The 12,594-nt window shown below is 41.4% G+C and overlaps 1 protein-coding gene across 1 annotated transcript in view; it reads left to right on the forward strand.

Moving 5' to 3' along the window:
• Positions 1–4,556: 4,556 nt before the first annotated feature.
• The window catches only part of UBE2N (ubiquitin conjugating enzyme E2 N), a 36,243-nt gene continuing 28,205 nt past the window's right edge, over positions 4,557–12,594 (forward strand). The window contains exon 1 of the mRNA XM_031683267.2: positions 4,557–4,847. Coding sequence (XP_031539127.1) covers positions 4,818–4,847 — 30 coding nt within the window. The 5' untranslated portion in view covers positions 4,557–4,817. The remainder of the gene's footprint in view (positions 4,848–12,594) is intronic.

A 12,594-nucleotide genomic window follows, 5' to 3' on the forward strand; every position in this document is an offset into this window, starting at 1 on the left:
TGTTCCAGCCAGGCTTCTGGCTTAGCCTTGAGTCACCATCCTCTGGAATCCTGTTTCCACTGGGACCTGACCCAAAGAAAGGAATACCCGCCTTCACCTACCTTTATAGAAAAATTGCAGAATCAATGATTCCTACAGAATGCCTCCAGTGGTGCATGCACTTAAAGCTCTTTGTAGGTGAGATAGCATTCAAAAATGCTTTGTAAAGCATAAAGCACTAAACAAAGGTCAGCCATATTACTCTGATTCTCTTGGATCTCATCTTTCTGGAAACCTTCGCCTGGAGGTGGTGCTCCTGTGACCCTGGAGGACCCTACTGAGATCTATCCTATAGGCTGGCATTGTGTTGGTTACAGTTTGTAATTGCTCAGCTATTTACATTGAAGTCATGAATATGAGGCAACAGGCTTTTTTTCCCTTCCTTTTAAAAAATCATTGTGTAGCTTTCTCTTCCTCCCCCACCCACTTCCTCCCTGAGTCAGTGTACACGAACCCTCTTCTCACAGATACTTCTGTCTTGAGCGCCCACGAAACAGTTTTCCTATGCTGCAAGAAACAATAAGAGTACTTGCAAACAAAGACTTCTGCCTGATGACGATTGCTCATTAATTGAAACAGGATCTTTATTAAAGGTGATGATCTATGATTTTCCAAACTGATCTACTCAATTTTATCTCTGCAAAGCATGAGACAGTTTATGAAAGAAACTCTATTGTCCTCCAGGAAGTCAAGTTGAAAAGGTGAGGTATGAACATAAACATCCTGTGTTTTCTGTGAGCATTCACTTATGGATCATGAATTTATAGCAACCACTCTCAAACAGGTGTTTATCTTCAGCCTGCAGTCATCAATTCATTCCCCTGACCAGTACTTTTTGAGAGCACTCACGTAGCAGGCCCTGAGCTGGGCCCCAAGGATATAGTGGTGAACAAGATGGATGAGGTCCACGACCCTGAGGAGTTCAGGTATAAATGTCCTAAGATATTACCTGCAGGGTAAACAGTCCTTATGTATCTGCTATTATAGGACCAAAGTAGTGAACCTGAATATTTGGGGGTGGAGGGGTGGGGAAGGAACAGGAGGCACTAAAACAGTATTCTTGGCAGTAAAACTCACGTAGAACAGGATTCCTCTAATTCTTTCATCACAGCATTCTTGAGCCCTTTTTCCTACATTACATGCACAGGCACTTGGAGTTTGTGTCCTGAAAGGAGCAGAGCCTGGAAAAAAACATGGACAAAAGTAAAGCATAATGAAGAGCCAAAAAAAGATGAATTAGCTAAGAGCTCTGCCTAGTGCTGTTCAGCTTAGTGAAGCTATTCGATCACTATTATTTATTCATTACCATGGACCAGCATGTTTTTGCTGAGTTTTGGATGTACGATATCATTCCTGATCAGCATTTAAAGAGCTCTGAATACCTCTTAATGAGGCTGTTGAAATTAGTGGATTGGATTATTTTGTGTTTTGAATAAGTAATACATTCATACAGCTCAAAATCCAAAAGGTTCAAGAGTATGGAGTGAAAAAATCTCTTGTACCTCTGTTCTCCAGCTGTCTGCCACCTCTGCCCTGAAGGAACTGGTTCAGTTATTTTGTGGATATCCTTGTTTTATCCATACATTATGGATACAGTAAGCAGGATTCCTAACCAGCTTCCTAACCTGAGAATAAACTTCACCTCAGTCCTGTGGCAACCTGTCCTCCTAGAATAGATCCTGTTCTACAGGACTTAATGTGAATCAGAAGTTTGGATTTTATTTTCCAGATGAGTATAGTGTGAGCTGTTCTCAAAGGGGGAAAGAATGGGGAAAACCACCAGAAGAGACATGAAACTACATATATTTATATGATTTTATATATATATATATATTTATCTAAGAGAATTTCATGCCATCAAACCAACCTCTGCCAAACAAATCTATACTATCAAGTTTTAAAAATCTGGTTTCCTAAAGAAAATTATACCTGGCTTTTATCAAACAAAATAATTGTTCTTATTACAAAACTGGTTCTTAAAAAATAACAACCCTTGCTAACTGCTATGTACTTAATATATATATGCATATATATATATCATTGAAACTTCACATCATATGAAGTACACTTTATAGGTGAAGAAAATGAAGGACAGACAGGTTAAACAAATTCTAACTTTTCAAATCTAGGCAGGGCTTCAGGGCTCTCACCCTTAATCTGCATGATACTCACTATTCATTCTGGTAGAGAATAGCCAAAAGAAGGCAGTGGCAATATTTTTGTTATTTATTCAAAATCTTTTGTTCTTTTAGGAGCTATCAAAATTAACCATGATATTTAAATGCAGAGTTCCAGGCTTTAGCACTGAGCTAGAAAATTAGAATCTTTGGGGGAAGGGCTCCAGGAATGTTTATTTTAACCAGTGCTGCAGGTGATTTTAAGGCAGATGGCTTGTAAGAATACTGTGACAAATGTCATACCTGTAGCAGTTTGTTTTTTTCAAAGTTGGCCACAATTGTACCTTCCATCACACAAACTCTGATCTTTTCTAGAATCTTGCCACTTTTCTTTGAAAAGAGGGGGGTCCATGTCCCCTGCCTGTCAAACTAGGTTGGCTTTTGTGACTAGTCAACCAACAGATTGTGGTGGGAGTGATGCTATGTGACTTCCAAGGCTGGGTCGAAAAAGGTGATTCAGCTTTCACTTTGCTTGCTAGAACAGTCATTCTTGGAATCCAGCCACCATGCGGTGAGGAAGCCCAAGTCACCCCAGGGAGAGGCCTACTTGGAGAGGAAATAACAACCCGTACCAACTTGCCAGCTATGTGAACTATCTTGGTTTTGGTCCCAGTCAGGCTGCCCAGGCTGCCACAGCATGGAGCAGATGTACCTTCCCTGCCAAGCCCTGCCCAAACTGCAGACTGAAAAGCTAAATAAATAATTACTCTTTTCAGTACTCAGTTTGAGCTGAATTGTTATGCAATAGATAACTGGGATAGTACCCTTCTAACCCCTAGTCACTCTGCCTTTCTTTCTATCAGGGTGAGTTCTGGGCCCTCTCTAAAATATTCTGAAAGTATCCTTATCCAATGTCATTTAGTTTCCTAGATTCTTCTGATTACAGAACCACTCATTTCCAGAGTTTTGGTTATTTGAAGTTCTCACTATTGCCTCTGAGGCTTGGTTTCTCATCTTAGAAGCAATGGTAATAAGAGAGCCTATCTTATTCACTTTGCAATTAAATAAGATAATTTATGTAATCATTTCACATCATGCCCAGCACACAATGTTTTCTCTTATTATTCTTACTAGGTTTCTTGCATTCATTCTCCATTTCTTTAATGCACCCCCCCCCCCTTATAGCTCAATGCCATTTCAAGGCTTTTTCCTGAGCCTTGCATGTTCTCCCCTGCCAGGTCAGTTAGATTCTTACTCATCCTTTAGGACGCCGCTTCTCCTTAAAGAAGCCCTCTCTGACTTCTCGAGCAATTAATGCCTCTGTGTACTCAAATAGCACCTTAGAGAACATCTATTATGGCCCTTAACACATTGGATTGTATTTACTATTAACTTGTCTCTCTCCTCTGCTGGACTCTAAGTTCCTGGAAGGCAGGGTCAGCCTTTTTGTATTCTCATCCACTAACGTAGCACCTGGCACATCTTTATTGACCATCTACTGCCTGTGTTACTGTGCTAGAAAACACCTAGGAAACATCGTGGCTAAGTGGTTAGGGGGCCCATGTTTTGGCAGACGTGTCTGGGAACAAAAGAGGTCCACTTCCCGCACAACCCTGGAAAAAGTGAATGTCTGTTAGCCTTATATGTAAAGCGGAGTAAACATCTTAAGATTGTCATGACGATAAAGCAAAATACCCGCAAAGATCTCATCACACAGCAAGCAGTCAATCATCAGGATGTCACGAAATGCTTCCTCAACAATCCCATTTTCGGGCACCCTCACTCTAATCCTCCTTTAGGGCCCTGCACTCTATGGGTCATCCCTCTTTCAGGGATTACTCTGGGCTCTGTAATCCTCTGCTCGGTCATTCCTCCGCTAGCCACTCTGCGACTCAACCACTGGGTTCAGGCGCTCAGAAGCCACTCTTCTTCGCCGCCCCCAACTCCTCCAGGCCCTTTTCTTTTAGTTTTCCCGGGTCTAAGGGATGTGTCAAAGAGGCCCGACTTGTGAGAAATTTAAACATCAAAATTCTGGTGAGGGTTTTCCTGGATGACTTTCGTGGCCCACAGTTGAGAGCTTTGCTACCGAGTTTCGGTCTTCTCCTCCCTTTGAGGAAGGAAGCCTCGAATCAACTTGACCTCTGTCGTTCCTGGCAACTCCAGCCGCGACCACGCGCAATGCAGTAACATTGAATGAACGAGCGAACGAATGAATGGGCTACGTCAGCGTCTGGGCCTCTGTTACGTCGCCCACCGGCGCGGGCGTGGCCTCGGATAAGAGGCCTGCCGGGCGCGGGCGTCCCAGTCCCGCTGTCGTGCGGAAGGCTCGGCCACGAGCGCCGGAGCTCCGCGCCGCCCCGCGCCGCCCCGCGCCGCCCCGCGCCGCCTCCCCCAAGTCCCTGCCCCGCCGCGGCGCGTCACTTCCGCCACCCCCAGGCCGGGGCTGGGGCGGGGAGCGCGGGGGAGGGGGGCCAGGTTCGAGGGAAGCCCGCCCGCGCCCGCGTCCGCGTCCGAGCAGGGACTACATTTCCCGAGGGGCCTCGGCGGCGGCGGCGGCGGGCGCGGCAACGTCCCCCGGAAGTGGAGCCCGGGACTTCCACTCGTGCGTGAGGCAAGCGGAGCCGGAGACGAGACCAGAGGCCGAACTCGGGATCTGACAAGATGGCCGGGCTGCCCCGCAGGATTATCAAGGTAACCGCTCGGGCCGGCCGCCGGCTCCCCGCTCTGCTCTTGCCTGCTCGGCAGACCGGGCGGCGCGGCCCCTAGCTTCCTCCGGCCCGCGGCCCGCGCTGAGAGGCCCGAGGCAGCGCGGAGAGGATCTGGCCGCGGCGGTGAGGGAAGTCGGGCGCTGGGGAGGGGGCGCCCCGGAGACTTCCGGCCGCTGTGGGGCAGCCCGGCGGCGGGGATCCGGGGCTCCCAGGAGGCCCCTCCGCGAGCAGGGAAGGCCGGGCCCGCGCCCTGGCGGAGGGTGGGGCCGCGGGGTTGCGGGGCTCTAGTCTCAAATGCGGCCCGGCGCGGGCCTCCGCGGCCTCTCAGACCACCCCCGGGCGGAGGCCGCGGGCGCGCGGGAATCGCGGTGGGGCCCGGACTCCGGGAGGGGGTTGCGGCCGGATACGGCCGCTCGGCCCGGGATCCCTGTTTCAGCCCGGGCGGGAGTGCGGGGGTGCGGCAGCCCCAGGTTCAGAATGAATGAACCGGGAGAGTGAGGCCGGGCGGGGCCCAGTGCCCCAGGAGGCGGCTCCGGGAGGGCCGTGCGTCCTGCAGCCGCCCGCACATGCTCGCCGCTGGCTGCGGGGTCCGGAGACGTGGGGGCTCCGCGCCCTGCTGCCCTCGCTTCCGCGATCTCTTTTCCTTAAATACGTTTCCGCTCGTTATCTCCGCGAAGTGATTTTACTCTGGTTGGCAAACTCTTTCAGAACTGCTTCTGTTCAGAGGAAATAGTTTACAAGAGCAGGCGGGGGTTGGAGGGGTGGAACGGCATAGATAGGGGGACCTTGTGATATCTTTTGCTTCTTGATTTTGTGCGCTTTGATTATTAAACCATTCTTCGGCTCTTCATGAGTGTGTACTTTGACAAATACGAGTGAACCGTGAAAAATTAGACGTCTTGGTTTTTTTAGGTTCTTTACATGAATATCAAGTCCTCACAGTGAAAAAATTTTGCAACCCTCAAAAAGAAAGCCTTGAGATTTTTGATCAGTTTTGGTGAAGGAAATTAGTTGATCCTCTGTATTGCTTATTGTGCAAGTTAAAGTGCCTACATTGCACCATCATTTTGCTTGTTATAGCCTGGTGAACGTGTATTTAATCTGGTTTGTTCTTAAAGTTTGGCGGGTGATGCATGCTAAATGGTTAAGACCTGTTGAAGGATGGTGTATTGTGCAGTGCTTCAGGCAATTGCAGTGAAATTTATCTGAGATGGAGGTATCTCTGACCTAAAGATGCTTGATTTAGAGAAATAAGATGTGTTTTGCAAGGTAAGTCTTTGAAAGTAGAACAGATTGTCATTGTACGCTGGAATCTAATGATTTGAACCTTCATAGTGTTGTATAAAACCTTCATTCGTTTTATTAAAGGTTTGTCTCAGATTGTGTCCAAGGCATTTTAATGGCTGTGTGCAGTGGGAGGTCCTTACCGTGTGGTTCTAGTTATAATGCAGTCACATGGCTTCAATGGTCATATTTATTGAGGCCCCATTTGACAATGAGGGGTGGAAAATAGAACTGAACACCAATAATCCTCGGAGTTTTATTTACTGTTATTCAGGTAATTGATTAAGTACATAGTACACATTGACATTCAAGATAATTCTCCAAAATACATAATGAACTAAATAAAGACTTTTCATATATTTTTCTGCTTTTGCTTGATGCTGGAGGTATTCTGGAATAATATGAAAGCCTTGGAAAAATTAATTCCGTGGTAACTTACAGATATGACTTGAAGCAATAAGTCAAAGTTCTCATTATTCAATTCATTTGGCACACGGTAATTTAGTTTACACTAGGCTTTTACATTTTACTATTTAAATCAAGACAGTGATAACTCATATATAATCTTGTTAATAGCATGTCTCTAATGAAAAGTGCCTTGATTTGGGTTTTATCTTGTAGGGGTTAGGTGGTTTTACTTGAATGCTATTTATAGCAAAAAGAACTATTTTCTCCAATCCCTAGGAAGGATTAAAAGATTACACTATTTTTTTATAGTGTCCATGTTTATATTATGTAGGCTTTTCTATAATCATTGAAAATGTTTATTTTTTTTACATCAGTATTAAAAAAAAAAAGGGTTTGCCTCCTTCTCTGTCAGCCAGGGTACAAGGTTCTATATGGAATATAATGGTGGTGGCAGTGAGGCAGCACTACTGCCCTGAATGTTGGGAATGTACCATCTCTCATTAGACAGTTCTGCCTGAAATATGGGCATTATTTACATTTGTGAAATTTTTCAACCATTTGGTACCTGCAGAAATCTTGTGAAGTAGACAATACCGTTTATAGGCTAGAAACCCATTCAAAGGACTTTCCTAGGGTCTTAAACCTGGCAAGGGGCAGAACTTGCATCTTGACCCAGTGTAACCTTTCCCTGCCTCTGGTTATCATGAAATGACATAAAGATTATGTAAAAGTACCTTAACTGTCAATAACTATACAAATGTAAGATTTTTTTTTGAATTACTATTCACTCAGTTGCTATCCTACTCAGATTCTCATGTCTAATTCAGTAGCAAATTCTGTATGCTCTATTTTTTAAATTATATCCTGAATCAGACACATTTCCCTATCTTTCTGAAACCGCTGTTCAGTTCCATCATTTGTTGTCTGGTCTACTGTGTTGGTCTCCTTTTAAACAGCAGCTAGTGTTACTTTTTAAAACATAGATCTTGTCACTGCTCAGAACTCTACAAAGATTCTCCATCACATTTAAAATAAAATCTTAACCCCCCCGCCCAAGCTACAAGGCCCTACATGCATGCATCTGGGATCTGCCTGCCTCTGAGGTCATCTCCTGCACTTCTCTCCTGGGGTCTCTGCTTTGCAGCCACAGCTTTTTTTGTTGAGCAACAAGAGGCTACAAGTGTTTCAGTCACCGGGCTTTCCTGTTGATTGCATTGCTTGCCTTGTCATATTCAGTTCTTGTCTCACATGTCATATCCTCAGAGAGATTTACCTTAACAGTCCTAAAACACAGTCCTCCCCCCTCTCCCATAATTTCTCTTTATCCTCTTATTTCTTTCTCTTCTGTATAGCACTCATAACTACTTGAAGTTACATTATTTGCTGTTTAGCTCTACTTCGATTAAAGCCCCATGAAGGCGGGGACTCTTGGATGATTTAGGAAGTGCTCGAATGCCCAGAATAGATAATTTACAAATCTAATGCCTTGCCACTGAAATATTGAATGAATGAGTGCACTTCAGTCTTTTTGGAAGAAAGTTTTAGGAGAGTTATTCTATATAATTTGACAGTGTTACTGCTTAGTAGATTCTATCTGCATATGTCTGAGTTAAAAGTTTCGAATTCTACCCCTAAATTCATTAAAAAAAAAAAAACAAATCAATCTTTTGTTCTGTTGACTAGGAAATACTTAGGACACCTTTGAAAGGTTCTAAATGATACATATAGGAAAGCTAAGACTGTAATCTGTCCTTCAGCATTCCAGTTCCCCTCCCTGGACAACCACAACTTTTACTGTATATGCTCCCTAAAAGACCAGAGAGACTTGGTGCATATATGTTACGCCTCCTTCCCTTCTCCAAAGCAAATATTGTACTTTGATTCCCTCTTCTGTCCAAAAATACATCTTTGAGGTGACTAATTTTTTAAAGAGCTGCTTTGTGGAACCTTGTGTTTAGGCCCTAATTTAGCTAATTACATACAAATAACTAGATTGTTCCCCATATTTTTCCATGCAAACAATGCTGTAATGAGTGGTCGTACATACAGTGACTTACACATGTATGAGTTATACTGACTTTTGGCAGTTAATGTGTTTAGCTAGAATTTTTAGGATTTTCTTTTTTTTCTCTTTCTCCTGGCCCAAACCTCTTTTAGTCTCTAAAAGTGACGAAGCAATTAAAGCTTCAAATCACATAGGTTAAAAGGCACATAAAATAAGAGGTCCTCCTTAATCCATCTGTCATAAAGAACCAGAGTTATTTTGGGAATAAATAAATGAGCTCTGTAGTTGTGACTTGGTCAAAAACAAATTTATCTCAGCTTTACATGTTACATCGACAGAATGACATTCCTTTAGTTTTCTCCTCAAAAGTAATCATGAAAGCAATCTATCAAATATAGCAAGTACTGTTAAGGAAACAGTAGTTAACTTACTCAAGGAGTTGACTTATTTGATTAAAACCTAGCAAACCAACCTTCTGAGATTAGAATTTCATCAGTCTTTCCTAAAATTTAGGTTTCTGTTTGGTGAGCTTTAGTTGCAAATTCTTGAAGACCTGATATGATCTGACTTTGTACTGAGACTTGAGTTCTGTTTTGTACTTTAATAACTTTGATTTTTAAAAATACAGATTTTTTTCCTATCACTATTTAAAAGCTACTCATTTGATACGTATTCTAGTATATAAAGTAGTTTTTAGTAAGAAAAGTGATTCAGAAAACTGACCCTTTTGTAAGCCCTGGAAATTTTGGCTGATGTTTTTTCCCCGTTAAAAAAAGACATGAAAAACTTACCATAATGAGGATGGACTTGTTATGAGTTGTAATTAAAACATCCTTAGGAAACAGATAAACTTACATAGTAAAAATTTGACTAGAAACAGTGTGGTTTTTAAGCTCTTTTGGTGGTTGTCCCAATTCAAGAATTTTTTTACCTTCCTAGGACCATAAATCATTTTTTGCATATGGCTTCTGGGGATTCAGGTTCTTGAGAAACGTGTGAGTTCCCTGGTCTCCTTGGATTCCAGGTTAAGAATCCCTGAACTACTTTTGGAGGTAATTAAACTTTCAGGCTACGTGGATATTGTTTAATATACTAGCTAATGTTTTGATTATGAAATGTACGCATAATTAAAAGTAAGTTAAAAATAGTTGAGTGTTATTTTTTTAAGCTCCTCTTTGTCAAGCACTTTCTTCAGTCTAGATTGATCAGTTCTCACACAATAGAGATTGAGTTTTGTCAATTTATCAAGTACTTCTTAAGTATCCACCATGCTAAATAATAATATCAGGGATATTATGCATGCGCTTTGTGGAAGTTATGAATTTTTCCCACACTTGCAATGTCTTACAGCCATACACAGTAGAGAACATTATATTATCCTTTTCCTTCTCTGATGAGGAGACTGTAGGCCAGAGAAGTTGGATGATCAATATTGAGGACTTGCAAGTCAATATCTTTGCTTTTTTCTCTATGCAGTATCTAGTGGTTTGGTTTACCTGCGTGTAAATGGATTTAAAAAGGAAATAACTTATACTGTAGATTCATGTAGTATGGATTCTGATCATGCATTTGAATCTGTTATCATGAGTTATGGATGCGTGTGCACTGTGGAAGTAAATAATAGAACCAAGGAAATGAGGATGGCATCCAGCAGGGGCTTTGGACATTATAATTATATAACTGTCATCACAGTTCTGATGTGGTTGCTTAATTACTATGTTATCTAATTTTACTTTCTAAAAACAGATCTGAAAGGCATAGTATGTGTAGTAATGTTACACCAAAAAATAAGAATTATTTTTGTTTCTATATAAAAGATGAGTTGGACTGATATTTTATTATACAGTTGAAATTTTCTTTGCAAATGTAATGTATGAGGGTTATCAGCATGGATATACAAACTAGGAAGTGAATAATAGGGAATCAGTTAACTTCAGCTGAAATCTTAGTAACTTTTAAAAATGCTTCCCAAGTGAAGTTCTTTTTTTTTAATATTAAATACAGTCATCTTTAATTTGTAGATTAGATAGGATGTAGGGTCACCATACTCTGAGTGAGATCTTTGTCTCCTGACATCTCTGGTGTTAGAAACCATCAATGTGAGGTTGGAAGAACTGGATAACTGGTTAAGAGCCCTCGGAATGGACAGAAAAAATTCTGTATTCATTATTTCAAGAGCTGTACCACACCACACACACGATCAGGGCATTGCATGTTTGTTAAAATCCTGGATGTAGCTATTCTAAAATCTCCTAAGGAAACAGGCATATCTATAATTCCGAGTTGGCCTGTAACTCAGATGTTTCTGAATAATTAGTATTTGGTTGTAGTTTTTTTTTTTTTCCGGCTTCAACTTAAAGTGTTTTTAGACATTGATCTCAGAGTCTAATGTTGACATATTTTGCTTTTTTTTTTTTAATTGGCTGTTTTCTCTTCAGATTTTCAAACTCCTTTACTTTTCAGTACCGTCACAGTACGTCATGATCAGAGGTTTGGTCTGTTTTTAAGCAAGTCAGTTTTTATTTTCAAAGTCTTCACAATATAGTGACTGAAGGCATTGTAGTTGGGAAAATACTACAAAGAAATATAACAAATGTTATCTATGTGTCTTTAGACTATGGGTGCTTTTTATTTCTTTATGACCTTCTAAGATTTCTTTATAGTTTATACTAAGGAAAAGGTTATTGCTGTAAAGTCCCTGTTTTTTAGTGACCTTTAAGGACCATGGGGGTTACCTCTGTCTACCCCCTTACTATGGGACAGGGGCAAAATGGCTTTAGTAAGCTATTAAGAGTCCAGGGCTATATTTCAGTCTTCCATAACATTGCAATTTGTCTGCCTTTTTATTATCCATTTGTAAAACATGTTTCAGTTCATTTAAGTGGACATTTATTAAATGCATACTATATATTCACGAAGCCAGGTGAACAAGATAGGCATCCCTGTCTAGTGAAAGACACAGTTGTGATATAAGAAATTACAATGAGGTGTGTTATGAAAGAAGGAATACCTGGGATTTACCATAGTCTAAAGAAAGGTACCTGTTGAAGTGTTTTTAAACTTTAAGAGGAAGGAAAGTGGACAGACGAAATAGCAGATATGAAAGCTGGAAAGAGAGGGAGAAGAAGAGAAAGTGAGAATGAATGCATAGCATATCCCACAAATCCAGTATGTGGTGGATAGTGTCTTATTGTAGTTTAATTAGAGGCTTTTGTGCAGGTGGGTCCCTGTTTAGTAATAACGTTTGACTTAAGATAGACTGCTTCTTCTGGGGTGGCATATATCTATCTTGTTCTCCAGCGTCCCTAGATTTGGGGAAGTTTGGGGTTCCAGTGAGAAGGAACTAAAGAGCAGATAGGAAAATACATTTGAAGTATCACTGCATCAGACCATAACCACTCTGAGTTTTAAACAAAATTTTTTTCATTCAGTAAGCCTAAAAATAGAATTATCTTACACTTATTAAACTTAATTTTGTGTTTTCCACTCAGGGAGGGTATTTCTACCTACTTAATTTTATCACTTGCATTTAGAAAGAATAAGGAAGAGTGCTTTTTAAGTAAAAACCCCCTACACCTGCACATACTGTAATTCTTGCTTTGGCTTTTTTAGAAAAGTCATTTCTTTTCACAGGTGAAGACACAGTGATTTATAGTTACAAAGCTTGAGGTTTCTTACCTTTAGCTGTAAATGAACTTTCCCTGATAAGTAAATATATATATATTTTTTCTGAATAAAGCACTCTGTTTACCCTGTCTTTATTGTTGTGATTCAGATAAGGGTTAATCTAAAAGTGCTGCAATCTACTTTCAGGTTCCTGCCATGGATTGTCATTAGAGATCAGTGAACACTTGGCCACACCTTCCCTATTTCTTACTGGAATATTTTCCCAGTTAGATTGGGCAGGCTGCTAATGTATTGAGTGGCAGGAACTAGAAGATAGTTTCTGTGAACACTTGTTAATAATCTGAGTAGTTAATGGTTGTGCATCAGAATTATTTGGGGATTTATAAATTTAACAGTTGCCAGCCCA

This window comes from Vicugna pacos, chromosome 12 (assembly GCF_048564905.1).
Source record: "Vicugna pacos chromosome 12, VicPac4, whole genome shotgun sequence".
Taxonomy (NCBI): Eukaryota; Metazoa; Chordata; class Mammalia; order Artiodactyla; family Camelidae; genus Vicugna; species Vicugna pacos.